General features: G+C 36.9%; 1 protein-coding gene across 1 annotated transcript in view; it reads left to right on the forward strand.

Moving 5' to 3' along the window:
- Positions 1 to 18,453: 18,453 nt before the first annotated feature.
- Positions 18,454 to 26,861, forward strand: part of ATG14 (autophagy related 14) — a 66,476-nt gene continuing 58,068 nt past the window's right edge. Inside the window, exon 1 of the mRNA XM_044664904.1 lies at positions 18,454 to 18,685. Coding sequence (XP_044520839.1) covers positions 18,465 to 18,685 — 221 coding nt within the window. The 5' untranslated portion in view covers positions 18,454 to 18,464. The remainder of the gene's footprint in view (positions 18,686 to 26,861) is intronic.

Consider the following 26,861-nt stretch of genomic DNA (forward strand, 5'->3'; position numbering starts at 1 on the left):
TCACAAAGATCTAAACTAGAAAACTGAATGTCTGTCTTGCCTTATAAAAATTCTAATAAACAAAAGTTGTATAAGTGTGAAAAAAAACTTTTGATAAAAGATATATTAATATTGGTATTGCTAAACCATATACAGTTACCATCATCTTAAATTAATTTGATAAAAAAAAAAAGTTTCCTTCACAATTCAGTAAGAAACTTTAGAACAGTCTTGAGTTTTAAATACCTAAGTAGAGGAAACACACATTACAATGATTTGTCAAAGACAGTGATATGGAAACCAACAAAATAAGCCAAGTCAGCTGAGTTGCAGTACACTTACAATGCATTTTTGAGAAGTAAATTGGCAATCAAACATGGCATGAATCTAGATGCCAAGATAAATTAAGTTGATTTGGTAATTCACAATCAACTAAAATCCAACAATATTTATAGCATGATTTTGGGTTTCCATGTAGAAATAGCATAGTTCAGTTTTTAGTCCCTAGAATTTTTATTCATTAAGGTCTACCCAGATTAGCCAGTGCTTTGATATTCCTTAACAAATGGTCATATAGGTGTAACAAAATTACACAAAACCAATTACTCTGTCTTGTAAATCACCCTACATTGCTACTTGATTCCTTAGCATGTTCATTCTCATCATCATGAGTTCTAGTAATACAGAGAAACATTTGTCTATTTCTTATTTACTAAATTCATTAGCTACTAAATTAAAATATTTATCAATCAAACTCTGGACCCCTCTGTCCCAGCTTATTAAATATTATCATTGATAAAATGAAGGAAGTTTCCTTTTTCACAAACACATCTCTCTGTATATCAAAACCTTTACTCTTCCAAGATTAAATAAATATTAATTTTTGGATGTACCATTTATTAACATTCTAATTATTAATAATATAGACAGATGAGTATTTTTATGTTATTTTAGTTGTGACAAAGACTATAGCCAAAAGTTACCTCAAGCTCTCCCTTTAACTGCAGATAACTTATGAAAATATATTCAATTCACTCAGGATAGCAATTAATTTCTCGAAAATTCTCTTCATCCTCTTCATAAAATAAAGGTTAAAACAGTTCCTTTAGGAAAGAAGTTCTCATAATTTTCTTTTTTTCTTGATAGTTTCCTTTTAGACTCCCTCCTCATAAAATTACAGTTAAGTTTTCCAGTCTCCTCAAGAAATTCTCTTTATAATGTTTTTTCTACCATCTGAGTTAGTTCTCTTTTAAAAAAGGCATTTTTTTCCAATCCTCAATCTGTCTTCTCCTAGGTCTCTAAAAATCACCATCAAACTCCCTTATCAGTCTTAAAACTGCCAATCCAATCTTCCCTTTCTTCAACATTCCATTTGGCTCTTAGAGTTAAAATAACAATAACTATACTTTCTGTAGAAGTTACTAATGCTGGTGTTTCAGGTGCAATTCAAGTGTCAACTAATCCAAGTGTCCACTTGTCTTTAAACTTGAAGACATCAATATGTTGCTCTCTTGCTTAAACTGCTTCAGTAGCTCTCTTTTCTAGAATAAAATACTAACTCCTCAGGCACTTTAAAATTTCCAACAATCTGGCTCTCACCTACCTTTCCAGGATTATTTCATATTCACCTTTATGTCCCTTCTACAAAATGATCTATTAGTTGCTTTTCAAATTAACATGCCATCTCTGGCCTCTGTGCTTTAGATTTCTACCTTTTCCTTCCTTTTTATCTTTCCCTTCAAACCTCAGTTTAAATGTTACCCCTTATTCAGGTACTCTTAATCTTATTTTGTGTCATGAGCACCTTTGGCAGGCTAGTGAAGCCTGTGGACTTTTTCTGAGAGCAACATTTTAAAATGTATAATATAAAATGCATTGAATTATAATGGAAGCCAAACATAATGAAATATAATTATTAAAATGTGTTTATATTTTTAATTTTAATGTTAATTTTGTAAAATTTTGAATTCTTAATTTACTCCTTTCCTCACTCCTCTCATTGAGAAGGGAAACAACTTAATATAGGTTATACATGTCCAGTCATGCAAAAAATATTTCCATTTTGTAAAAGAAAACAGATTTTTTAAATGAAAAAAAAATTAAGTTAAAGAAGTATGCTTTGCATTCAGACTCCATAGGTTCTTTCTCTGGAAGTAGATAACATTTTTTCATCATATGTCCTTTGGAATTATCTCGGATCATTGTATTACTGAAAATAGCTAAATTGTTCACAATTATTGTACAATATTGTTATTGTGTACACTGTTCTCCAGGTTCTGTTCATTTCACTTTGCATCAGTTCATATAAATCTTTCCAGGTTTTTCTGAAAACATCCTGTTCATCATTTCTTATAGCACAGTAGTATTCCATCATAATCATATACCACAACTTGTTCAGTCATTTCTGAATTGATGAACATCCCCTCCATTTCCAGTTCCTTGCCACCACAAAAAGAGCTGCTATAAATATTTTTGTACAAATAAGTCACTTTTCTTTAAAAAAATATTTGTGATACATTCCTAGAAATGGAATTGCTGGGTCAAAGATTTTGCATGGTTTTATAGCCCTTTAGACATAGTTCCAAATTGCTCTCTACAATGGTTGGATTGGTTCACAACTCCACCATCAATGCATTAGTTTCTCAATTTTCCCACATCCTCTCCAACATTATAATTTTCCTTTTCTGTCATATTAGTCAATCTGATCTGTGTGAGGTAGTATCTCAGATTTGTTTTATTTTGAAGTTCTCTAATCAATAGTGATTTAGAGCATTTTTTTTCATTTAACTATAGACAGCTTTGATTTCATTTAAAAACTGCCTTCTCATATCCTTCTACCATTTATCAGTTGGAGAATGACTTGTATTCATATAATTTTGATTCAGTTCTCTATACTTTTGAGAAACGAGACCTTTATCAGAGAAACTTGCTATAAAAATATTTTCACGGTTATGATTACTGTGTATTTCCCTCCATCCATTTTTCCCTCTCTCCTTTCATTGTGTCCCTCCTCAAAAGTGTTTTATTTCTAACCACCAACTTCCCCTTATCTGCATTTCATTCCATCAACCACCTCCTACACACACACACACACACACACACACACACACACACACACACACTTCTCTTGTCCCGTTCCCCTCCTACTTCCATGTAGGGCAAGATAGATTTCTATACCCAACTGAATGTGTGTATTATTCCTTGTTGAACCAATGCTAATGGCAGTAAGTTTCAAGCATCCATCACATACCCTTATCTTCCCCTCCACTGTAAAAGCTTATCCTTTAATGACTCTTTTATGTGAGATAATTTATCTCATTCTACCTTTCCCTTCCCCCTTGTCCTAGTGTATTCCTCTTTTTAACCCCTCAATTTTTTTTAGATATCATCTAATCATAGTCAACTCACATCTGTGCCATTTGTCTATATATATGCCTTCTAAGTGCTCTAATAACAATTAAGTTCTTGGGAGTTACAAGTATTATCTTTCCATGTAGGAATGTAAATAGCTTAACCTTATTGAATCCCTTATGACTTTTCTTTCTGTTTACCTTTTTATGCTTGAGTCTTGCATTTGAAAATCATATTTTCTCTTCAGGTATGATCTTTTCATCAAGGTTTGAAAATCCTCTGTTTCAATAAATACTTATTTTTTGCCCATGAAGGATTATGCTCAGTTTCATTGAGTAGGTGATTCATAGTTGCATTCCTAGCTCCTCTGCTTTCCAGAATATCATATTCTAAGCCCTCTGATCTTTAATGTAGAAGCTGCTAAATATTGTGTTATCCTGACTGTAACTCCACAATATCTGAATTATTTCCTTCTTGATCCTTGTAATATTTTATCCTTTACCTGGGTGCTCTGGGATTTGGCTATAATATTCCTGGAAGCTTTTGTTTTAAGATCTCTTTCAGGAGTTTATTAGTGGATTCTTTCAATTTCTATTTTACCCTCTGTTTGCAAGATAGGGTAAATTTCCTTGGTATTTTCTTGAAATACGATGTCTAGACTTTTTTTTTTTGATGATGGCTTTCAAGGTAGTCCAATATTTCTTAAATTATTCCCCTTTTATCTATTTCCCAGATTAATTGTTTTTCCAATGAGTTAACGTTTTCTTCTATTTTTCATTCTTTTGATTTTGATTTATTGTTTCTTAATGTCTTGTAAAGTCATTAGCTTCCATTTGCCCAATTCTAATTTTTAAGGAATTATATTCTTCAATGAACTTTTGTATGTCTTTTTCCTTTTGACCTGTTCTACTTTTTAAGAGATTCTCTTCAGTGGATTTTTATGCCTCTTTTGCCATTTGATCAATTATGTTTTTCAAGGTATTATTTTCTTTAGTGTTTTGTTTGTATGTGGGTGTATGTGTACAAGTATGTGTGTGCCTGTGTGTGCATGTGCTTCCTTTACCAAGCTGTTGACTCTTTGGTCATTATTTTCTTGCATCACTCTCATTTCTTTTCCCAATTTTTCCTCTACTCCTCTTATTTGATTTTTTAAAATCTATTTTAAGTACTTCCAATAATTCTTTGAGGCCCTGAGACTAATGCACTTTTTTTCTTCAAGGCTTTGAATGTAGCACATTTGACTTTATCTTCTTCTGAGCTTGTGTTTTGATTTTCCCTGTCACTGCAGTAACTTTCTATAATCAGGTTCTTTTTTTGTTGTTTGCTCATTTTTGTAAGACTTTTTCTTGTCTTTTAACTTTATATTAAAGCTGGGATTTGCTCCCAAAGTAAAGGGGACACTGTCCTAAGTTCTGGGAGATCTGTAAGTTTTTAGTTCTTCCAAAGTGGTATGATCTAAGGAGAGGTATGTTTACTACTCTCCTAGCCTGTGTTCTGATCTGTGAGTGACTTACAAGCACTCTTTTCCACCCTGGAAATGTAACTAGAGTCCCTGCTCCTCTATGTCTGCTATTTCTAGTGTGCTAATAATATTCTTCCTGACCCTAAGACTATAATCCAGAACCCATGTATTGGGAATGCAGCAGATTCCTGCACCCAATGTCATCAAAAGGTCCCTTGTAATCTCCTTCTGCCCATTTGTCTGACCCCCTTACCATCTGAGGTCTCAGAAAGTCACCTCTGCTGATTCAGCCACCCCCCAAGGTCTATGGCTAGTTTGCAGCTATAGGAGTGGCCTGTGATGGACTGTGCTCCACTCACACTTCAGTGAGAGACCATTTCTGCCAACCTTCTAAATTGTCTTGACCTGGAAAATTGTTTTACCCTGAATTTTTGTTGGTTCTGCCACTCCAGAATTCATCTTGAGACATTAATTTAAAGTTCTTTAAAGATGAATTTGGGAAAGCTTAAGTAAGTCCCTGCCTTTACTCTACCATTTTGGTTCTTCCCACCCTCGAAACATTTTTTAAAATAGGGGCAGCTGGGTGACTCAGTGGATTGAGAGCCAGGTTAGAGACAGGAGGTCCTAGGTTCAAATCTGGCCTGAGACACTTCCTAACTGTGTGAACCTGGACAAGTCACTTAACCCCTATTGCCTAGCCCTTACCACTCTTCTGCCTTGGAACCAATACACAGTATGGATTCTAAGACAGAAGGTGAGGGTTTAAAAATACATACATATATATGTATGTATATATATATATATATTTTTTTTTTTTAAAACAAGGCCATGAACTCCAAATTAAACTTTTCTGCTATTTATATAAAGCATTCCCTATTTCCTCCTTCTACCTCAGACTATCCATCTACCACTAACATTCAAAAACCAAGATGTGTTATAAAGCAGCAGTTGCTATTATTTTTTCTATGAACCCCTTTTACCCAAAAATTGCATTGTGAACCCCCAGTGCTTCATATACTAATAATATTATTTTATATTTTTCACTAAATGCTTACAATATAATAATTTTTGTGCAAAAAAACTTTGAAATTGCTGCAGAAACAAAATTTTAATACTTCAAACATAAATGTGCTTGTTATGCAGGAAAAATATGTTTATAACATAATTGGTCAATTAAAGACCTCAATTAACTCTATCAGAGATAGGTTATAAGGGACAGAATTTTCTAGAGAAATGATAATCTGATGAGATAAAGCCATGCTTTTAGACTAAAGAGAGCTGCCACTCACAAAAGAATCAGACTAAATAAACAGAGAAAACCAAATCAGAGTCAGAAAAAAACATGACCATCACCCCTAAGTGCCTTTTTATATTGGTTGCCACACATAATAGCTAGGGATAAATTAAAGCACCAACAAAGAATTTTTAACATGAATCCCTTGGACTATCATAAACTCCCAAAGGGTTCTCAAATCCTTAAATGGGAACCAATGCTATAGAGCAGTGAGGAGCAAACTTTTTAAAGAGGGGGCCAAAGCAACTCTTTCAAAGTTTCTGTATTGTATCCTACTCATTATATTTGTCAGATTAGGAATAATGTAGCACCCCGAAAGAACATTTCAGGCCCCCTCCCCAATCTTCCCCACAGGCTGTAGTTTGCCCATCACTGCTATAGAGCAATGCCTAGAACTATTCAATCATTAGCCTAACAATAAAAAAAAATTTGTCCCTAGCTGTTATGTGTATCAACCAACATAAAACAGTACTTTAGAAGTGATAGTCATGTTTCTTCTTACTCTGATTTGGTTTTCTCTCTCCTTTATTTAGTCTGCCTCTTTTGTGAGTGGCAAGTCTCCATAGTCTAAAAGCATGGCTTTATGTTATCAGATTATTATTGCTCTAGGAAATTCTGCCCTTCATAACTTATCCCAAATAGTTTATTGAGGTCATTAATCAAGGCAAGTTTAGTTATGTGGTTCTTTTTCCAAAATATTAGAAAAGAATATAATCAAATACACCAAAGCAACCAATATAAGCATCTTTTCTGAGTCTTTGAATCATTCCCAAATGAGAAAGCCTGTCAGCTGCCAAGCTAAAACTTGAGATCTTATTTTTTCCTTCTGGCCCAGAAAGTCACATACTTTGCTTCTGACAAGCAAGCCAAAACACAGAATCTCAGAGTAATATGATTCAGGTGCTCAAATTCAAAATTTCCTTCTCTGTTGTGCCTTGGAGAGGAAGGAGTCAATCATTCACAAAATCACATGGTTAGGATGGATTCTGGACATCAAGCCCCCTTCCCCCTGCTATTGCCCTTTCTTATTCACCTCTGTTCAGATCCTTGATGGAGAGTATGCCACTGCATACTCTTCTCCAAGGATGTCTCTCAGTTCTTGAGAAGCATTCACTATGTTCCTTTATTCACCACATCCTCCTGAATGTTGCTTATGCCCAAAGGTATGCAGTCTTGCTCTTCAAGTCTCATCACAGGAAAAGAGCTAAAGGACAATGAGTAGCAGGCTCACATCATTTACCCCAGCCACTTCTCTGCCTAAATGAGTATCCCATGAGATTGCTCTCTCCTCTTCCCCAGCTTCCTCTCACATATATGGCCACAGCCGAATGCTAGATTATATCCATCCTACTGAGGCACAGCAAAGAGGAGGAAGACAGAGTGAGGAGTGTTATATTCAAGTCTTTATCTTATATGTATTTGTCTCTTTCCAGAGAAAGTATATGGGATGGAAAGCTATGGGAAACTAGATAAACTCTCTTAGCTAGTCCTAACTGAAGAAATAGGATCCTAATTAAAGGACTAATGTGGATAGATGATGTTATCCATACTAGGGAACTGTCTAGATACCCAGTTGTTGTCTGTGGGTATCTCAGCTCCCCTTTGTGAAAGGAAGCCAAAGTGCACTTTCTCTGAATGGGCCAGTACGCACAAAAAGTCTTTGAGACAGTTTTATAGGGAAAACAGTATCTCTATTTATTATAGATCAAGGTTAGGATATGAGGATTAAACAAAAGGTTTCCCTAACTCTAATTTCTTAACTCAAACCCAACCACATACATTCATCTCACAATGAATTCTTCTGTTCTTCCAAGCTACACTACCAGTTCCCTGTTTCTAGCTAGATGTCCCCCAAAAGCTGACTAAACCACCTGCTACAATCCTGGGACTTTGGTTCGGTTATTTCTCCTAGAAGTTGTCCCCAAAATCTGCTAATAGTGTATCCAAGATGCCTGAATCTACCCCAGCTGGGTCTGACCTTGAGGAAAACCCTCAGAGCCAACCAACAGGATAGATCTCAAGGTAAAACCTTCAGGCAAGTTGTTGTACACAGCAGGGATAATCCAATCTTCTTCAAATTGTTCTCCATTTGAACAGGAAACCCAAAGATGGTTTGAAGGTTTCCCTTCTTCCACAAAACAGATTGAGATAGTTAAGCCTCTAGAAGGAGCTCCTTCCTTCCTAGCTCAGGACAGGAAGAGGCAGTTGTTCCTTCAAACTCCTTTCTCCTCAGCTCACTGCATTCCAGAACATACTCCAGGGTTCCTTAAGCCAAAGCTTAAGCTCAGCACTTTGGGAGACAATTTCCAATTTTCTTAAATTTACTCCTACTAAAATTTAACTCTATAATCTCATTCCTACATAACCCTTATGTGAGTTGTACCTTTTTTCCTCAGATCTTGCTTTAGGCTATGACATTCTTTTTAGTGAAAGCCTTCAATCTTTCTCTTCCTTTCTTAAGAATAGTATATTAAACTTGTGAAGGATAGGTCAGTGGAAAAGGGAAAAATTGTCTGAGTTGCCACTTCATACACAGCTCTACCAAGTTTCTAAGCTTATTCTATGTCCACAAGAGTCCAGATTAAATTGTTCTCTATGTTGGGGAAGTTATAAAAATATGTGTCAATAACATTTCTTTTCTTATTCTAAGCATCAGATGGAGAAACTCCTAACAATTAGAAAAAGAATCTGTCACAGAGGAATAGAGAGTCAAAGAGACAAAGACAGGTTAGGACTGGACAAATAGATGGGAGAGTGATCTGCATGGAGATTAGAAGTGAAGTCATTAGGAACTGATGAGCTTACCGAGTTAAAAGGTATAGAAAGAGAAGAGGACCCAGGGCAGAGCCTTGAGGCCTCCTTGTTGTTAACAGATAAGATGATGAAGATCCACTAAAAAAGAAGAAATGGTCAGATGGATAGGAGGAAAACCAAGAGGTAATGAAAGAAAATGGTGATTGTCAGTGTGAAAGGCTACAGAGGGCAAGAAGGATAAGTATTGAGAAAAAACTATTCGATTTAGAAACTGTCAGTAACTTTGGAGAGGGTAGTTTCAGTTCAATGATGAATTCAGAAGCTAGCTAGCAAAGAGTTAAGAAAATAGGAGGAGAGGAAAGGGAAGCACTTACTATATCTGGCTTTTGCCAGGAGTTTCAATAAAGGAAGGAGAGACTGTCAGGATGGTAGGAAAAAGTGACTGTTTTCAGAGGATGAGGGAGATACAGGCATATTTTTAGACAATAGTAAAGCTGCAAGTAGATAGGGAGCATCTGAATATTAATGAGAGAGTATGGATGATAGAAGATATGATGTTCTGGAGGAGATGGGATGGAATGGGATCACTTAGGCATATAGAAGGGTTTTTCTTGGCAAGGAGAAAGATTTACCTCTTCATGTGAAATAGGGATAAAGGAAGAGATAGGTGCAGAAGGTATCTGAATGATATGAGATCAAATCAGAAAAAGAAAGAACTCTCAGAAAATGGGCTCATTTTTTTCAGCGAAATAAGGCAAGATTTTCAGCTGAGAGCATAGTGAGGAGGAGTTATAGGAAGCGGGATAAGAAATTAAAAGATGTAGAAAAGCTGCTGTGCTAAATAGCATATTCAATTAGGGAGGCATAAAAGGACTGTGTTGCCTTAGTAAGGGCCTAGTTGAGATTATGTAACAAATTTATAATGATTTTATAGTCAACGTGGTTCTTTGATTTTCTCCAGTTTCTTTCTGTAAGAGTGATAATAGTAATAGTAGGAATAATCCAAGACTGGGGCTTAGAAAGGGAAGATCTTCTATAGAATAAAAGGAGAAAGGATTAGAAAGAAGATAATGTTGAACTGGTTTGCTAAAGGATCAAGATGGGAGGAGAAAAGAGAGTGTAGCCAGTGTAGGAGTGATAGTCTGGGAAAGAACTGAAGGGTCAAGGGGTTAGAAGTCATAGTAAAAGATAAAAAACGAGGTTTGAAATTTTAAGGCAGAAACAGAAGTAGAATAAAAATAGATTATGATTTTAAAAAAAGGAATTTCAACCCAATGAAATTGTGTGTTGGCTATGGGAAGGGGGTGGGGGGAATGGGAGGGAAAGAACATGAATCTTGTAACCATGGAAAAATATCCTAAATTTATTAATTAAATAAAATTTTCAAATATTAAAAAAAGGAATTTCAGAGTTTATTAATGTGATATGGAACATTTATGGATGATGCCATATGTATCAGTATGTATGAGTACAGTTGGAGGAGTAGGTCATAGAAAATGAATAAACTGAGAAATTGAGAGTATTTGAGGGCATATCAATATGGAGTTGGAGAGGAAAGAAAGATTGCAAAGTATTGAATTCATTGAGGAAAGAAGGAGGAGAGTCTTAGAAGTCAGTACACAAAAGCTCCCAGAATCTTGTTTGGAAGATAAATACATATTGAATGAAATTCAAAAAAGGAGAGTTTACTGAGTAATGGTTGAAGGAGAACCCGAAAGTGGCAATGGGGAGCAAGGAATAATCTAACTACTCCACTATGACCAGTGATTCTGGGTGAATGAGTGAAAGTATAGTCAGTGCTAGAAAAGGTAGCTGGTCATGTGTGATCAAAAGTGAGCCATGTCCCAGTGGATATAAGAAGATGGACTGCACAAGAAAGTAAAAGGTTTAAGATGAAATCTAGTGTTATTTATGGAGCAGGCATTCCAGAGCACCTAATAGAAGGATTGGGTGGCATATAGTGGGATATTTGAAGGAATTGAGTTAAGGGGATGGGAATAAAGGGGCAGTCAGTGGAGGATAGAGAATTGTCAGAGAGCTATGCTTGGCTAGAAAGGAGGGAAGGTTTGAGGAGGGTGCCCAGATTAGGCCAAAGCACTCCCTGAGGAAGTGTTAGGTACCTGCCTTGAGTTTAATGGAAGTTTAAGGTAAGCCCAAAGATTGCATGAACAGAAATGTGAAATAAACTTTTAAATGAATCATGCTTTTCTAGGGAGTGAGATATTAGAAACAGAGTGGAATAGATCTTAGATCTGCCTTTCTGGCAAGTTCAGCAAAACTAGGATCTACCCAGACACTCATCTTAGTCTCAAAGTCCAGCACTGGCTATATCTGTGAAGCTTTGTTCCTGCTTCCATGGCAACTATTTTCCTTATGTGGTGAGGCTGTCATTGTGTGACTCAAAAGAAGGCAAAATAGGCATCTCAAACCACTTCTTCACAATATCTTGACCTTCTCCAAGGGAGACTTTTATTCCTGCCAGGAGGAACAAGAAATTGAAGCTAGAGGCCACAATGCTCACTTAAGAAGGGTACAATTTGAACTATCTGTTCATTTAAATGTTGCTATTTTAGGGGATATGATCAGATTCAATCTAACTTCTAATCCCTGTTTCAGATTATGGGGGGCAGGAGAGATGAATATCATGCCTTAGATCCAAGGCTTTAATCTTTTCCCACCTAATAGCAGTTCCACAATCAACACACATAGAGAGTTGCAAAGAAATACATTTATCCAAATCATTGCAAAACAAATCAGAGAATGTATGTGAAGAAGAATATATTCCAGTTAATACAGAATGATGGAGTGAACTGCTCCAAAGTCTCTGCGGACAAGGATATGAGAAATACCACCAGTTCCTTTCATGTCTTCCCAGAATCTTTTTCTTCAAAAAGAAGATAATTTTCTCTCTCAAAGCTAGAGACCAATAGGTCCTGAAATAATTTGAAACTCTACAGAGTCCAAAAGTAAACTCGAAAAGTCTAAAGCTCTTTCATTCTCACCAACTCCACCCTGCTCACAACAAAGGGCAGGGCAGTCATCTCCACCAATAAGGAAAGAGGTCTATACTAATGGACTTTGAAACAATGGTTATACTTGGATTTTGCTAGTCTCTGTCTCTTATTTTCTTGCTCAGTCTCCAATTCCAGTGTTTCCAGGGTCTTAGGATGCACTTTTGGAGCAGGTACCTTTTGTGTCTCCACTTTCACTCCTGATGATGGTGGCCCAAGATGTAGCAAACAGTGGCATCGACATGCAGATAAACTTGGCCTCTCTTGCCTCTTTTAGAACCTACATCATCAATTCTCATGACATTTTTCCTCCTTTTGATCCTTTCTTAGGAAAGGAAAGAACTAAGTCCTAGGACTGGTCACCAATCTCCAGTGAACTGTGCGTGTGTATCTCTGTCTCTACATATATAGATATAGATACAAATATATCTATGTATGTGTATATATATTTGTATATGTATGTATACATATGTAATGTAAAAATAGCTCACCAGAGATTACATATTATATCCTCCTATAGAATTTGTGCTGGGACTTTAATGCATTGCTGGTGGAGTTGTGAATTGATCCAACCATTTTGGATGGCAATTTGGAACTATGCTCAAAGGGCTTTAAAAGACTGTCTACCTTTTGATCCAGCCATACCATTGCTGGGTTTGTACCCCAAAGAGATAATAAGGGAAAAAAACTTGTACAAAAATATTTATAGCCATGCTCTTTGTGTGGCAAAAAATTGGAAAATGAAGGGATGCCCTTCAATTGGGGAATGGCAGAAGAAATTGTGGTATCTGTTGGTGATGGAATACTACTGTGCTCAAAGGAATAATGAACTGGAGGAATTCCATGTGAACTGGAATGACCTCCAGGAATTGATGCAGAGTGAAAGGAGCAGAACCAGGAGAACATTGTACAGAGACTGATACACTGTGGTACAATCCAATGCAATGGACTTCTCTACTAGCAGCAATGCAATGATCCAGAACAATTCTGAGGAACTTATGAAAAAGAACACTATCCACATTCAGAGAAACAACTGTGGGAGTAGAAACACAGAAGAAAAACAATTGCTTAATCACATGGGTTGATGGGGAAATGATTGGAGATATTGACTTTAAATGATTACCCTAGAGTAAATATCAATAGTAGGGAAATAGGTCTTGATCAATGACACATGTAAAACCCAGTGGAATTGTGCATAGGCTACAGGAGGGAGATGGGGAGAGGGGAGGGAAAGAACATGAATCTTGTAACCACAAAAAAAATATCCTAAATTAATTAAATAAATAAAATTTCAAAGATGAAAAAAGAAATAAAAATAAAAAATAAGGAAAATGAAAAAATGGAAAAATGGAAAATAAAAAAAAGAATTGGAGCTGCTTGATGTTGGTCTCTTAGACTTTACCCTACATTTTGTGTGTGTGTGTGTGTGTGTGTGTGTGTGTGTGTGTAAGAAATGATGAACAGGATGATCTCAGAAAGAGCTGGAAAGACCTACATGAATTGATAACAGAGTGAAATAAGCAGAACCAGGAGAACATTGTGTACTCTTTAAAATTATTTGAATTAAAGGATTTCTTGCCACAATTCAGAAAGAGGGAGTATTATACCTAGAAGTTAACACATCTTTAGGGAAGACCAATTATCAAAATAGAGAAACAAACTACAAAAGGCAATCAGGGATAGGAAGAAATGAAATTCACATACTCACACACACACACACACACACACACACACACACACACAGTAACAGCAATATCGTGAAATGATCAACTGTAAAAGACTTAGCTTCTCTCAACAATATAATGATCCAGGACAATTTTGAAGGACTAATGACAAAGAATGCCATCCACCTCCAGAGAAAGAAATGTTAGAGCAGAAATGCAGAACAAGGCATATGATTTCTCACTTTACTTTATTTAGGGGTTTTGGTTTTATATAATTATTCTCTTACAAAAATGGATAATATAGAAATGTTTTGCATGACAATACATGTATAACCCAGATCAAATTGCTTACCATCTCCAGGAAGAGGGAGGGAAAGGAGGGAGACAATTTGGATCATATAACTTCAGAAAACTTATGTGAAAAATTTTTGTTACATATAATTGGTAAAACAAAATATCTTTACAAAGGAAAAAAAGTAGTTATCAGGGGTGCAGCCTGAATCTACAAATTATTTCCCCTGGACTAAAATATTTGAGGGAGAAAATAGATATAGTTCTAGCCCAGTATCCCCTATCTTTGAGGAGAACAGAAAGGCTACATCTAGAGAAACCCATGTGGACACATACATAACCTCCATGGGCACATTCCATCATACATGCCCCTCACACTAGCATAATTCATTATTGATTGAGAACAGAGGATTGAGAACAGAGGTTTGAAATGATAAGGGGTGAGCAATAGTCATATATGATTATCTTGGACAACTACTTTTTTTCCTTCACTCATATCTAGTTTTCTCATCAACTCTACTCAAGTTTTCTATCTCATTTTCTGTATGTTCGCCGTTATTTGATTTCCTACTCTTCCAGGCAAATTTCAAACAATCTGCCTGCAACCTTTGAGGTCATTTACATGAGGCTGAAAGACAAAACAGATAAAACCCCATGTTGGGAGCACTGGATAAATAGCCTTGGCCTTATTTTTCATTTCTATGGCAACCTCCTTTATCTCAGTACTTTTCCACCTAGTCATTTACTTCTTACCATCCTCTCCCATGCCCATCTGGGCATTAACATCAAGTATTAAATTAAATGCTTATTTTATTTGGAGGATCTTGCCACACTCTTTATTGGATTCCTCTACTTCATCTTCTGCAACAGATATTAGTATGCTGGCTACAGTGTTCTCCAAGGTGTTTGTTTCAGTTATATTTATCATGAACAATGCAAAACTAGATGACCAAATGTTTCATGAAATGTTTTTTTATTTGCCTTTGGGCATACAATGAAATCATTTTCATCATCACTTCCTTTGTTTTTCTCTCCAAAGAAAATCTGTTAGCCCTCCTTCCATCTAGCTCTTAATTTCCTTTTATCTTGTTTTATCACATGCCTACCAATATTGATATAGTTCCGTTTTCCTAATAGCACATGAAATTGCTGGTCTTCTACTCCCCTCTACTCTATTTCTGCCAACATTATTATGGAACTGAAAGATGGTTGCACATTACTGAAGGACATTTTCATTTTCTTTTGCTCAATATCATACAGCAAATAATGTAGTAAAGTTGATATCAGATCTCAAAATTCCTTATTCTATCTCTAGCAAAAGGCCTTTGTCATGTATTCCAGATAATGCCAATAGTTGAGTATATGTCAAGAAGATATGTAATTCTTCTGAAAACCTTAAAAACGAGAAATGTTAACATCTATGGCAGGGGTCAGCAACCTTTTTGGCCATGAAAGCCATAAATGCCACAGTTTTTAAAATGTAACTTCGTGAGAGCTGTACAGTGCTCACAGTGCGCACTCCTATAACAGCGCCTGAAAAAAATTGACTTTATGGCTCCTGCAGAAAGAGCCATATCTGGCCCTCAAAAGAGCCAGATATGGCTCGAGAGCCATATGTTTCCGACCCCTGATCTATGGTTTGGTTTTGTGTCCTTCTTTCTGGTAGAAAGGAGAGTGATAGATAAAAGGTTATTCATTGGGTTAAGAATCTTTTTTTAAAAGTTCCCTTTTTAGCCTATTTCTTCTTCTGTCTATGCTCTACTTATCTGGCAAAAATCTAACTAAAACACTAAAAATTAATTTTTTTTATTTTAGTAATTTATTTGCAAAATATAAGAGAGCATGGAAATAGAGAGATGAGAAGAGGGTAGAGTAAGAGATCTAACTTAACAAACTAGATTTGTATTCAGGTCTGAGCTTTACTCCAGCAGGGCTCCAGAGGCCCAGCTGCAGAGCCTAAAAGTCAATTAACAAGGGGTTTAGTCATGAGGACTTCTCCCAGTCAAGGGCCCCTCTGGAGGCTAAGGTAGTCAGCCTTCTTCACTCACCATGTGTAGTTCTAAGGAAAAGATTTAAGAACAGTCTCACCAGGGTCCCAGGTCCAGAACAAGAAGAGCTCCTTCAGATCCAAGACAGGAAGCAGAAGAGATAAAAAAGGCTGAGCCCTGGAAGTTCTCTTAATTTATCCAGGCCATTTCTTTCGTTACTTCCTGTGCCTTCCTCTTAGTTTACGTGTCCAATCACAACAGACGTTTTTCTTAGGACTGCCCAGGAGACAGTAAATTTTGATTCCTCACTTACTCTAGCACACATGGGTCACAGACCTCCTAACTTGGGAATTAAGTGGAGTTATTTACACTTTTGGTGATTAGATTTGAGAATAGGCAAGGTAGATTTAATCTAATTATCACATTAGGTGGGATAATTAAAGTGGGCATTAGGAAGCTAGGTGGTTCAGTGGATAGAGTACCAGGCCTAGAATCAGGAAGATCTGAATTCAAATCCAGCCTCAGATACTTGCTAGTTATTCCACCCTGGGCAAGTCATTTCTCCCTCTTTGCTTCACTTTTCTCATCTATAAAATGATGTGGAAAAGAAAATAGTAAACCATTCTAGTATGTCTGCCAAGAAAATCCCAAATGGGGTCACAAAGAGTTGGGGGCAGAGGGTGGCAGAGTTAGGTGACTCAGTGGATAGAGAGCCATGCCCAGAGACAGGAGGTCTGTCCTGGGTTCAAATCTGGCCTCAGATACTTTCTAGCTGTGTTACCCTGGGCAGGTCACTTAACCTCCAATGCCTGGCCCTTACCACCCTTCTGCTTGGAACCAATACACTGTATGGATTCTAAGATGGAAGGTAGGGGTTTGTTTTTTTAAGCCAGACGTGACCAAACTACAACAATTAGAATGGATGCTGGGGTAGGGGCTGTGTTGGAGCTAGTACGGTTGCCAAGGATAGATAGATGGATGCAGTGCTGGGAGAGTCCACTACTAACTGGTTCTTCCTAGAGCATTGTAAGAGAAGAGATGTATCCTGAGTGTTTTCATTCTGTGCTATTTCTTGTGAAAAAAAAAACTCTCATCTCCTTCAAGAGTTCTATTTTGGGGCCTTCATTTCTCTCCAATTCAAATGTATCCCTCAGACACAGATGCATAGTTAGATTTGAAAAATTGTTAAGCATGGAGCCCTTGGATTCCAGATCTGGAAGGAACTTCAAGTACCATCTAATTTCAGGTTTATACTTTAAGTCTGTCAGTGAGTTAGTCGACAATCATTAGGCTCTTACTGTGTTCCACACCCTTTTCATCTTTCTCTTGATATTTGTGGTTGAGTGTCAAACTTTCCATTTAGTCCCGGTCTCTTTTGTGCAAAAACTTGGAATTCTTCAATTTTGTTGAATGCCCATACTTTCCCCTGAAAGTATATGGTTAGTTTCGCTGGGTAGTTGATTTGTGGCTGAAGGCCCAGCTAAAAATTAATTTTGACAAGTTAGCAAATGTGAAAAAATAGCCGAAGGAAAATTGGAACAATCTCTCATGATCTGTATTCTCTCCTTAAGAAGCAGTCTTTTAACCCTGGAGAAAGGACTCAGAACTTGGGAAACTTAAAATTTATTTAAATAATAATAATAATAGCTAGCATCAATATAGCACTTTAAGGTTTGCAAAGCACTTTACATGTATTATCTCATTTATTCCTCCTAATAATGCTGTGAAATGGATGCTGTTATTATTCCCATTTTACAGATAGGGAAACTGAAGCCAAGTAGCTAAATGATTGGCCAAGAGTTACAGAAGCATGTACCACTTAAGGTAGGATCAAACTCAGGTCTTTCCATCAAAATCCAGTGTTCTAGCCACTGTGTCCTATTTTATTTAAAGCATTGGCTTCAGGTTTTCTTGTCACTTTTACTCAGATATTTCTTACTTGTCTTTATGTTTTCCAAATGTTGACTCCCTACTGTTCCAGTCAAATATCAATCAATAATCAAGTAAGAATTATCTTTATGTGGCTAAAGAACCACAATAATGAAATAAAAAGAACCTTTATAAGACCCCTTGGAAGGGGCATCCCTTTACTACTTTGTGCAAGAAGTAATAATAGCTAACTTTTATAAAGAGCCAAGTACTGTGCATTGCACTTTTTTACAGTTATGATCTCATATGATCCTAACAACAACCTTGGGAGGTTGTTAATTATTTTGACAACCACCCCGGGTGGGTGCTATTATTATCCCCATTTTACAGGGAAGCAAAGTGACCTCCTCAGCGTCACACTGTAAGTGTCTGAAACCAAATTTGAATCCAGGTTTTCCTGACTCAAAGCCCAGCATTCTAGCTACTGAGCTACCAGGCTTGTCCAGCGCCAAAAAACCCTTGTCATTTGATCCAGAATTGTTTTTGAATTTAAGGTTATTTTTCTGGGTGACCTAAAAATAACTATCTTCTGGTCATTCCACAAGCAGCAACCACAAATCCAGAAAGCACGTGGGAGCGGAAACTACTGGGCGGCTGGAAACTACCTCCCCGCCCCTTCCCCGCACCCCCCCCCTCCCCCGCCGCCCTTTTCCGCCCATCCTGTTCCAGGCCCCTCCTTTACCCAGGATGCACCTGGTTGAAAACAAAGTCCCACGTGACTGACTGTGCTCTGAGGCCATCATGGCGTCTCCCAGTGGGAAAGTATCCCGGGCGTTGGAGGCTCCCGGCTGTGGCTGCCGGCCGGCGTCCCGGGACCTTGTGGATTCGGTGGAGGACGCGGAGGGCTTGTACGTGGCGGTTGAGCGGTGCCCCCTGTGCAACACCACTCGCAGGCGGCTGACCTGCGCGAAGTGCGTCCAGACCGGCGACTTCGTTTTCTTCGACGGCCGGGACGGTGAAAGGTAGCGATCACCGCTTTGGCGGCCTCTGGGTTGCCTATTGTTTTCGACCCGAGTTTTCTCTATATCCATGCCTTATCCCGAGCTAGTTATAATCCTGACCTGTGCCCCCTCGGAGCCCCTCCCCCATTCCTACCAAATTCCAAAATACAGAAGAGATGATGTGTGTACATGTGTAGATATGTTGGATGTGTTATAGGTCCGTGCCCGGGCTGGTTGTCTAGGGTTGTATTCTTCGCCTCGCGCACCCGTCCTGCTAGGCTAAGTTAAAGGCCAGGCGTTTTATGCCTTCCACTCGCTCTTTTCGCAAGAACTCGTATTCGGCCCGGACTTCTTTAAGTACTCAGAGGGCAGGGTTAGAGGTTCACTTGGGAAAGGCTCACTCCTCTCGTAACCTCATTGAATTGGATTCCCTGGGTATTCCAAGTGCTCCTATTCCAATGCTTCAGTTCCCTTCCCCACCTTTGTCCTCAAAAGCTTGTTCAGGATGTCTCACTAGTGCGAGACTAATGTTGGTGTCAGAACTTCTGAGATGAGTTGGGGACGACTGGCCCATATGGGGCAACCTACGTAAACAAGAATTCCAAATCTGGGTGTGAACTGATTTTGTTTGTTTTGTTTTCTCTCTTTCTCATTCTTGTCCTTTAACTGTATAAATTGCTCTGGACATATAGGAGTACACTTTTTAGCCTCACTAGGGCAGTGATCTCCAAATTTTGATCCTGCTTTTTTTTTTTTTTTTTTAACCCTTGTACTTCGGTGTATTGTCTCATAGGTGGAAGAGTGGTAAGGGTGGGCAATGGGGGTCAAGTGACTTGCCCAGGGTCACACAGCTGGGAAGTGGCTGAAGTCGGGTTTGAACCTAGGACCTCCTGTCTCTAGGCCTGACTCTCACTCCACTGAGCTACCCAGCTGCCCCTTGATCCTGCATTTTGATGAATTTTTTAAAAAGTTACTCCTGCACCCCCATAAGTGGCACAGCGTAGGATGTTGGACTGTGACCTGAAATTTGGATGCTGCCTTAGGCTCTTATTAGTTGTGTGATTCTTAGCAAGTCACAATCCTCCATCAGCATCAGTTTTCTTATTTGTAAAATGGGTTTAAAAATAGCACCTATATCACTGCGTTGTTAGAGCAGAGGAGATAACATGTAAAGTGCTTTGCAAACATCTTAGCATTATATAATGCCAGCTATTAATTTTTTCTTTAAATTCTATTCATGTGCTGCTGTACTAAAAATATATGTGATAAGGCATTTTGTAAAAAATTTTTTAAAATATGGAATGAATATCAACTAAACAAGATTTTAAATGTTTTTTTGTTATATAATAGAAAATTTTCTTAAATGTATAGGTGACGTACACATAGTTTTTGGCTATGAAGGCTTACTTTTAAATCTCTTACAAACTGTAATGGCCTCATGTTATCATGAAATACTATTTCAAATCACACATGATAAACACTTAAAGTGTGGTTTGTCATTAATGATATGGATTTAAATCCGTATTTTGAATCTTCATGCTAATTTAAAATTTTTTGGATGACCTCTTACGAGACCTAATTACATAATAATTTTTAACCTTATAATATGACTGAGAGATCTTATCAAAGGAATAGAAATGTCTGCTCTTTGCTTTTTCACAATGTTTATGCTTTTATTATTATTATGTTCCAGTGTTCTTTTGGAATATTTTTAAGCCATTTGTCCATTTTATGAGGCTTTAGTTTAAAACTAGGTGATACAGACTATAGATCACTTAACCAAGCACACACAAACTGAATCCATTGCAGTACACTGAAAGGAAATGAACAAGTTAAGATACCAATGTTAACCTTTCTGGGTCATAGAATTCCTACTCTACACTCATACCTATTGATATTAAGTCCTAGTAAAACTTAAGTTTACTTGTTTTACTAAATATAAATAGAAGTTCTAATGGTTTTCTCTACACATTCATTAATTTTCTCTATTCCATTGAGTTTATGCAGAACTCTGTATTAGGGAACAACAAAGTAGAAGAAATTTGGCCACAACAATAGGTTCCCTAAATAAAGTGACTTTTATTTAGTGACTATAATCAAATGGAAGCTTTTCAGATTCCTTACATTCCTCTGATCTTGACTTAATTCCAGTCATTCCATCAGTTAACCAGCATTAAGATCCAACTGTACACCAAGCAGTGTACTAGATCCAGGAATCAAGGAGCTTTATTCTGTAGAAGGTGCCATGTATATTAAACTTTATGAAAAGTTAATTAAAAAGCCATTCATAGTACTTAGGGAGAGATGGCACTAGCAAGTTGGAGGCATAAAAAAAGATAAATAGATAAGGTGTGCAGTTAGATGGCATAGTGGATAGAGTGCTGGGCCTAGAGCCAGGAAGAGGAGTTCAAATCTAGCCTCAGATACTTAATACCAGTGTGACTTGGGGCAAGCCACTTAACACTGTTTGCCTCAGTTTCCTTCTATATAAAATGAGCTGGTGAAGGAAATGGTAAACCACTCTAGTATTTTTGCCCCAACAAACTCCAAATGAGGTCATAAAGAGTCAGACACAACTGAAAAACAACAATGTATGTAAGTGAGGATGAAGTTAATTCAGAGTTTGGGAGGTACAGTACAGTGCAAAGGCACAGGGAAAAAAAGAGTATTTATCTGTGAGGAAGAGCAAGAAAGCCAGTCTTTTTTTTTTTTTAAATATTTTTTTTTAAACCCTTGTACTTCGGTGTATTGTCTCATAGGTGGAAGATTGGTAAAGGTGGGCAATGGGGGTCAAGTGACTTGCCCAGGGTCACACAGCTGGGAAGTGGCTGAGGCCGGGTTTGAACCTAGGACCTCCTGTCTCTAGGCCTGACTCTCACTCCACTGAGCTACCCAGCTGCCCTAAGAAAGCCAGTCTTGCTGAACCATTGAAATGGGGAGGGGAGTAATTTTTGATGAGGCTAAAAAAAATAGGTTGGGACCAGCTAGTGATGGACTTTAAAAGCCAATTTATACTTTATCCTTGAATTAGGAGACCATTGCAATCATCTAGGCAAGAAGTTACAAGGCTCTTAACTAAGGCAGTGGTTATATGAGTAAATAGAAAGGATTAGCTTCAAAAGATATTGTTGAGGTAGAAATGGCAAGATTTGTCAACTGATAGGGATGTGTGCAGTGAAGGACCTTGAGGAATCAAAGATGACACCAAGTTAGTTGCAAGCCTGGAAGACAGAATGAATTGGTAGTGCCTTTGAAAAAAATAGAGAAGTTTGAAAGAGAAGAGCTTTAGGGCAAAGTTAATAAGTTCAATTTTGGATAGTTGGAGAATATTTTCATAAATATTTTCATAAAAAATATAGTAGGCAAAGCATGATATGACTATTTTATTGACTTGTAATCCACTTATTTTATAGCAACCTCCTGCTGGAGTAATTCAGATTCTTTATACCAACAGCTTTAAAGAACAATTTATATTTAAAAGAATAAACTAATTATTTCATCAAAATATAACAATGGTTATGAAATAGTTGTGAGTAATAGATAGTATAACAGTATTAAACATTTTAAAGTTTTAAACTTGCTTTGTTTATCTGCTTAAATTAGCAAGCACAGAACATAGGGATTTCCCTGGCACATAAAGTATGACTGTAAGGTAATATCAGTGACTTTATAAGTGACCTACTGATCTAGTCATATTTTGTTAAAGAAACAAAATCTTAAAACAGATGACAATTCCTTGCTTTCAACCTCAGGAATTGAATTTTTAAAAAATTCTGTTCAATTTACATTGAGCACTACTTTGTGCAAAATACTGGGCTAAGTACTGGAAACATAAAGATAGCAATAATAATAACAACAACAATAGCAAGTTTTACATAATGCTTTAAGTTTACAATATACTTTATATTTTATAAAAGATGACACAATTCCATTGTGTCCTCCAGGAGTTGACCATATAATATACTAGAATAATTTTTTTAACCTGTTTATGTATATTTTATAAGGGAGAAACTACATTTATTGAGTTATGTTCTAAAAAGTACAAGATATAAGTGTAGAAAAGTTCTCAATTTAGATATCAGTGCCAAGTTAAGTACAGTCCATAGTGTTTAAAAGAAAGATGGAAACCCACTAGACACTCTCCCATGTGAAAGTTTGTGAGAAGTTAATGGCATTTTACTGTATTTTAAGAAACTAATGCAGCCTAGTAAATACCAAGATTTTCTTACTATAATAAAAACTTCCACATCAAGGATTCCAGGATTTAAAATTTTTTAGATTCTTATTTATTTTGGTATTTCCTGTTAGAGTATAACAATAATACCTTATATTTGTATGGTGCTTTCTACCCTGGCTCTTTCTTATCTTTTCCTGAAATGAAATAATCAGGAAACAGAAGAGCATGCTATGATGAGGAGCTGGCTTTACTATCCTAGAAACTTGCGTTTTGAAGAGAAGTGTATGATAGACCTTATTCCTTATGAGCTAAAAATGTTGGAGTAAATATGTTAGTTAACTAGGATTATATGTTTTTAAATTGTTTTATTTTGTAAATTGTATAATTCACAAGCAACTAGGTTGCTCTAGTATTCTCTTTTAAAACAAATTTTTATATATATATATATTTAAGTTGGCAAAAATCTGCTTTGTTTCCTATTCACTCCACCCCTCTTTGAGAATGAAAAAGGGGAAAAAAAAAACCCTGTTACAAACATGTATATTCAAGCAAAACAAATTTCCACATTGGACTGTGTTCCCCAAAAAATGCGTCATTCGTACTCTCTAGTAAGAGGTGAGTAGCATGTTTAGTTGGGATTATGTTTGGTTGTTAATTCCAAATTCTTTCAGAGTTGTTTGTCTTTACCTTTTTATTTCTCTAAAACCATTCTCTTCATCATTTCTTATAGCACAACTGTTATCCATCACATTCCTATACCATCACTTCTTCAGCCATTTCCCTATTGATGGACATCCCTTCAGTTCTTTGCCACCACAAAATGGACTGCTATTAATATTTTAGAAGATAATAGTTTCTTTTCCTTTTTCCTTGTTCACCTTAGGAAATAAACCTAATAGTGGTATTACTGGGTTAAAAAGTAATATACCATTTTATAACTCTTTGAGTGTAACTCTAGATTGCTTTCCAAAATGGTTGAATCAGTTCATAGTTCCACAAACAGTTTATTAATGTCCCTGTTTTTCCACACCCTCCCCAATGTGTCATTTTTCCCTTTTTCATTTTAGCCAATCTCATATGGGGGAGCTTGTTTTACTTCTGCTCCCTCATTTTGGTTCTGACCTTGTCTTTTCAGTTATGTTTACTTTGATCTCCTAAAATAGTGGATTTTAAGTGTAAATTCTATTCAGTCTATCAGTAACTTTATAATGATTTATTTTTATCTTTTCTTTTTTAATTTTGAATACAAATTCTTTCTCACACACCCACTAAGAAAGCAATATATCAATTGCAGTGATTCCTCACCTATCCTGGGAGTTACATTCTAAATCCTTCCCCACAGGTAAAAATCTGTGAAGTAGCAGGAGAACAAACAGACTGAACCAATCAGCTCCCAGGATACAGAACACAACACTGTGATTGGTTGCCTTTCATCAGCCAATTGTGTGCCCTGTACAGTCTCACCTTGACAAACTTGCATGAGGGGTAGTGACGTTCTGCTTTTACATTGTGTACACTATGGTATTCATTGAGGTATTCATCCTCAAAATCCCACCATATTGTGAAAACTCCCCAATACAGAATTAGATTTTTTTTTTAAACATGTGATACGGTAAATTTGATAAGTGAATTGGGATATAGCAAGGGATGACTGTATATGTGTAAAATCATGCAAAGCATATTTCCATAGTAGCCATATTTTTTTTTTAAAAGGCAAGAAAAATAGAGAAAGTGAGAAATTGCACTGAGTTTATCAATTCTGGAGGTAAGTACTTTGGAATTATCTGGGGTTGTTGTGTTGCTCAGAGTAACCAAGTCTTTTCACAGTCGTTCATCATTTCAGCGATGCTATTGCTATGCACAATGATCTCCTGGTTCTTCTCACTTCACTTTGCATCAGTTCATATAGATCTTGCCATGTTTTTTTCTGAAAAGCACTCCCCTCATTATTTCTTAGAGCACAATAGTATTTCATCACAATCGTACCACATCATGTTCCCAATTGATGAACATCCCCTTAATTTCCAAGTCTTTGCCACAAGATGTCAGTAACTTAAGGGAAAAAAATTTTAATGATGCTTTTCCTAAAAAAATGTCACTGATATTTACTGGTAATATTCTTCTTTCCTATAAAAGAACCTCTAGTAAAAAATACAATTAAATAAAATACACCAACACATTGATTGTTATCTAACAGAATATGCCTCATTCTGCACCTGTATTTCATTGTCTTCCATACAACCGTCTTAAGTTTAGAATCTGAGAAGAGGAAGGTATGTCTCGTCGTTCATACTAATTAAAGTCAAGATTAGTCAGTGCTTTAGTCTGAGTTTTTAGGTCTTTTAGTGTAGTTTTCCATTTCATTATTTTGTTTATCTAATTATATAATTCTTCCCTCCTTTTTCCCTTTTAGTTAGTCAAATAGATTCTTCCTTCTCCTTTTCAGCAGTCCCATTCATTAGTTTTTGTGTATATATGTGTGGTTTTTGTACCCCTTTCCAGAGAGGCATTTTCTCATTTCTCTTCTTTACCCATCATCTCTTTTTTCTACATTTAGACCCTTATCCTGTGATTCATGATCCCTATAATTACTTAGTCTCTCTCTAGTTTCTATAATCCTTGTAAAGTCAAAACTTCCAAAGTATCCGTTCTAGGCTCTTCCTTTCAGTGGTTTCAGCCCCTATCTTGCACATCTTGTCCTAAGGATTCCCCTTTTCTATTGTGCCTTATTCCCAGAAAAAAGTCAAAGAAGACAATACCCCGGATGGTAGGGTCCTCCTTCCATCAGGTCCATAATTATCAATCCCCAACTGATCTATACCCTCACCTGGTTACCTTTTTTACACAATAAATCTTCTCCTTTAGTCTATACTCTCTCCCTCTCCTCCAGGTCCCTTTTGCCCCCAGGAGTTCCAACTCTCCCAATTCAACACTCCAAGGTAGTGCAAGTGGATTATCAAACACCAAGCTTCCCAGACCACACTCAGTGCCTGGTTTCCATCTCCCTTCATAGATCATCTCTCTTCACCCATAGGAGCATTTATCAGTGCTTCTGATGTTTTTCAGGCTTTCCCTACTTCTCATCAACCACTTTATATGTAGGTTCTTCTCACTTTGAAACCACAGAGATCACCTTCTCTGCATTGCTAGTCCTTCATTTGACCCCAGCACATCACATGTTCCTCTACATCCCTCTGTATATCCTCTTTCCTCCCATTTCTTGTACTATCTCATGTTTGTAAAAGAGAATTCTTTGTTCTCTTTGAATTTGCACTTGTGAAAGGGAATCCTTTATTCTCTTTGCCTAGTTGGAGTTAAAACTTTGGTTAACAATAACATTGAATTAATACAAGCTTGAACTAGGTGGACAAGCTCCCAAACCATTTAGTGAATTCATGTCCTACCTAGTGAGAAGTCAGCAAAATACTTGGAGAGTTCCACCCTTTTTTCTAACTAAGTCAGAAATTCGTTCACACTCTCAGAAAGCATGAACCCCTTTAAGGTGTAAACTAGCTCCCACAAACACTGCCCCCTGGACAATGCTAGACAATTTGGAAGCTGTGATTGACCCCTGTGAAGAGGGGGGAGTAGACAAAAAGTCACCATAAAAGCAAGCCCTGAACTCAGTCTTAGGAAGTTGAGTCTAGTGGAGAGTGAACTCCAAGAAGAGAGTCACTTCAAGAAGAAGGTAGGCTCAGAGAAGGTCAGCCTCAGGAGTCACCTTCAGCTCCATTCATTGTCTTGGCCTGTCTCTTGGGTGAGTGGATAACTGGTTTTCCCTTCCTGTCTTCTGGAGACAGTTTAATTCTGATTGAAGTCCTGGCTGAGCCAAGCACTGGAACAATATTAGTTAGATAGGTTAATGTCTTTACCCTTTTGTATTTCTCTACTTCCACTCTTTCCACCTCTTTTATAAATAAAAGATTTATAATTTTCATATATTTAGCCAAACCGTTAATTTTAACACATGTTGTAATATAACCTCACCAAAAAAAAAAAAAAAATTGATTCATCTGTTGC

The sequence above is a fragment of the Gracilinanus agilis genome, chromosome 2 (genome assembly GCF_016433145.1).
Source record: "Gracilinanus agilis isolate LMUSP501 chromosome 2, AgileGrace, whole genome shotgun sequence".
Lineage (NCBI taxonomy): Eukaryota > Metazoa > Chordata > Mammalia > Didelphimorphia > Didelphidae > Gracilinanus > Gracilinanus agilis.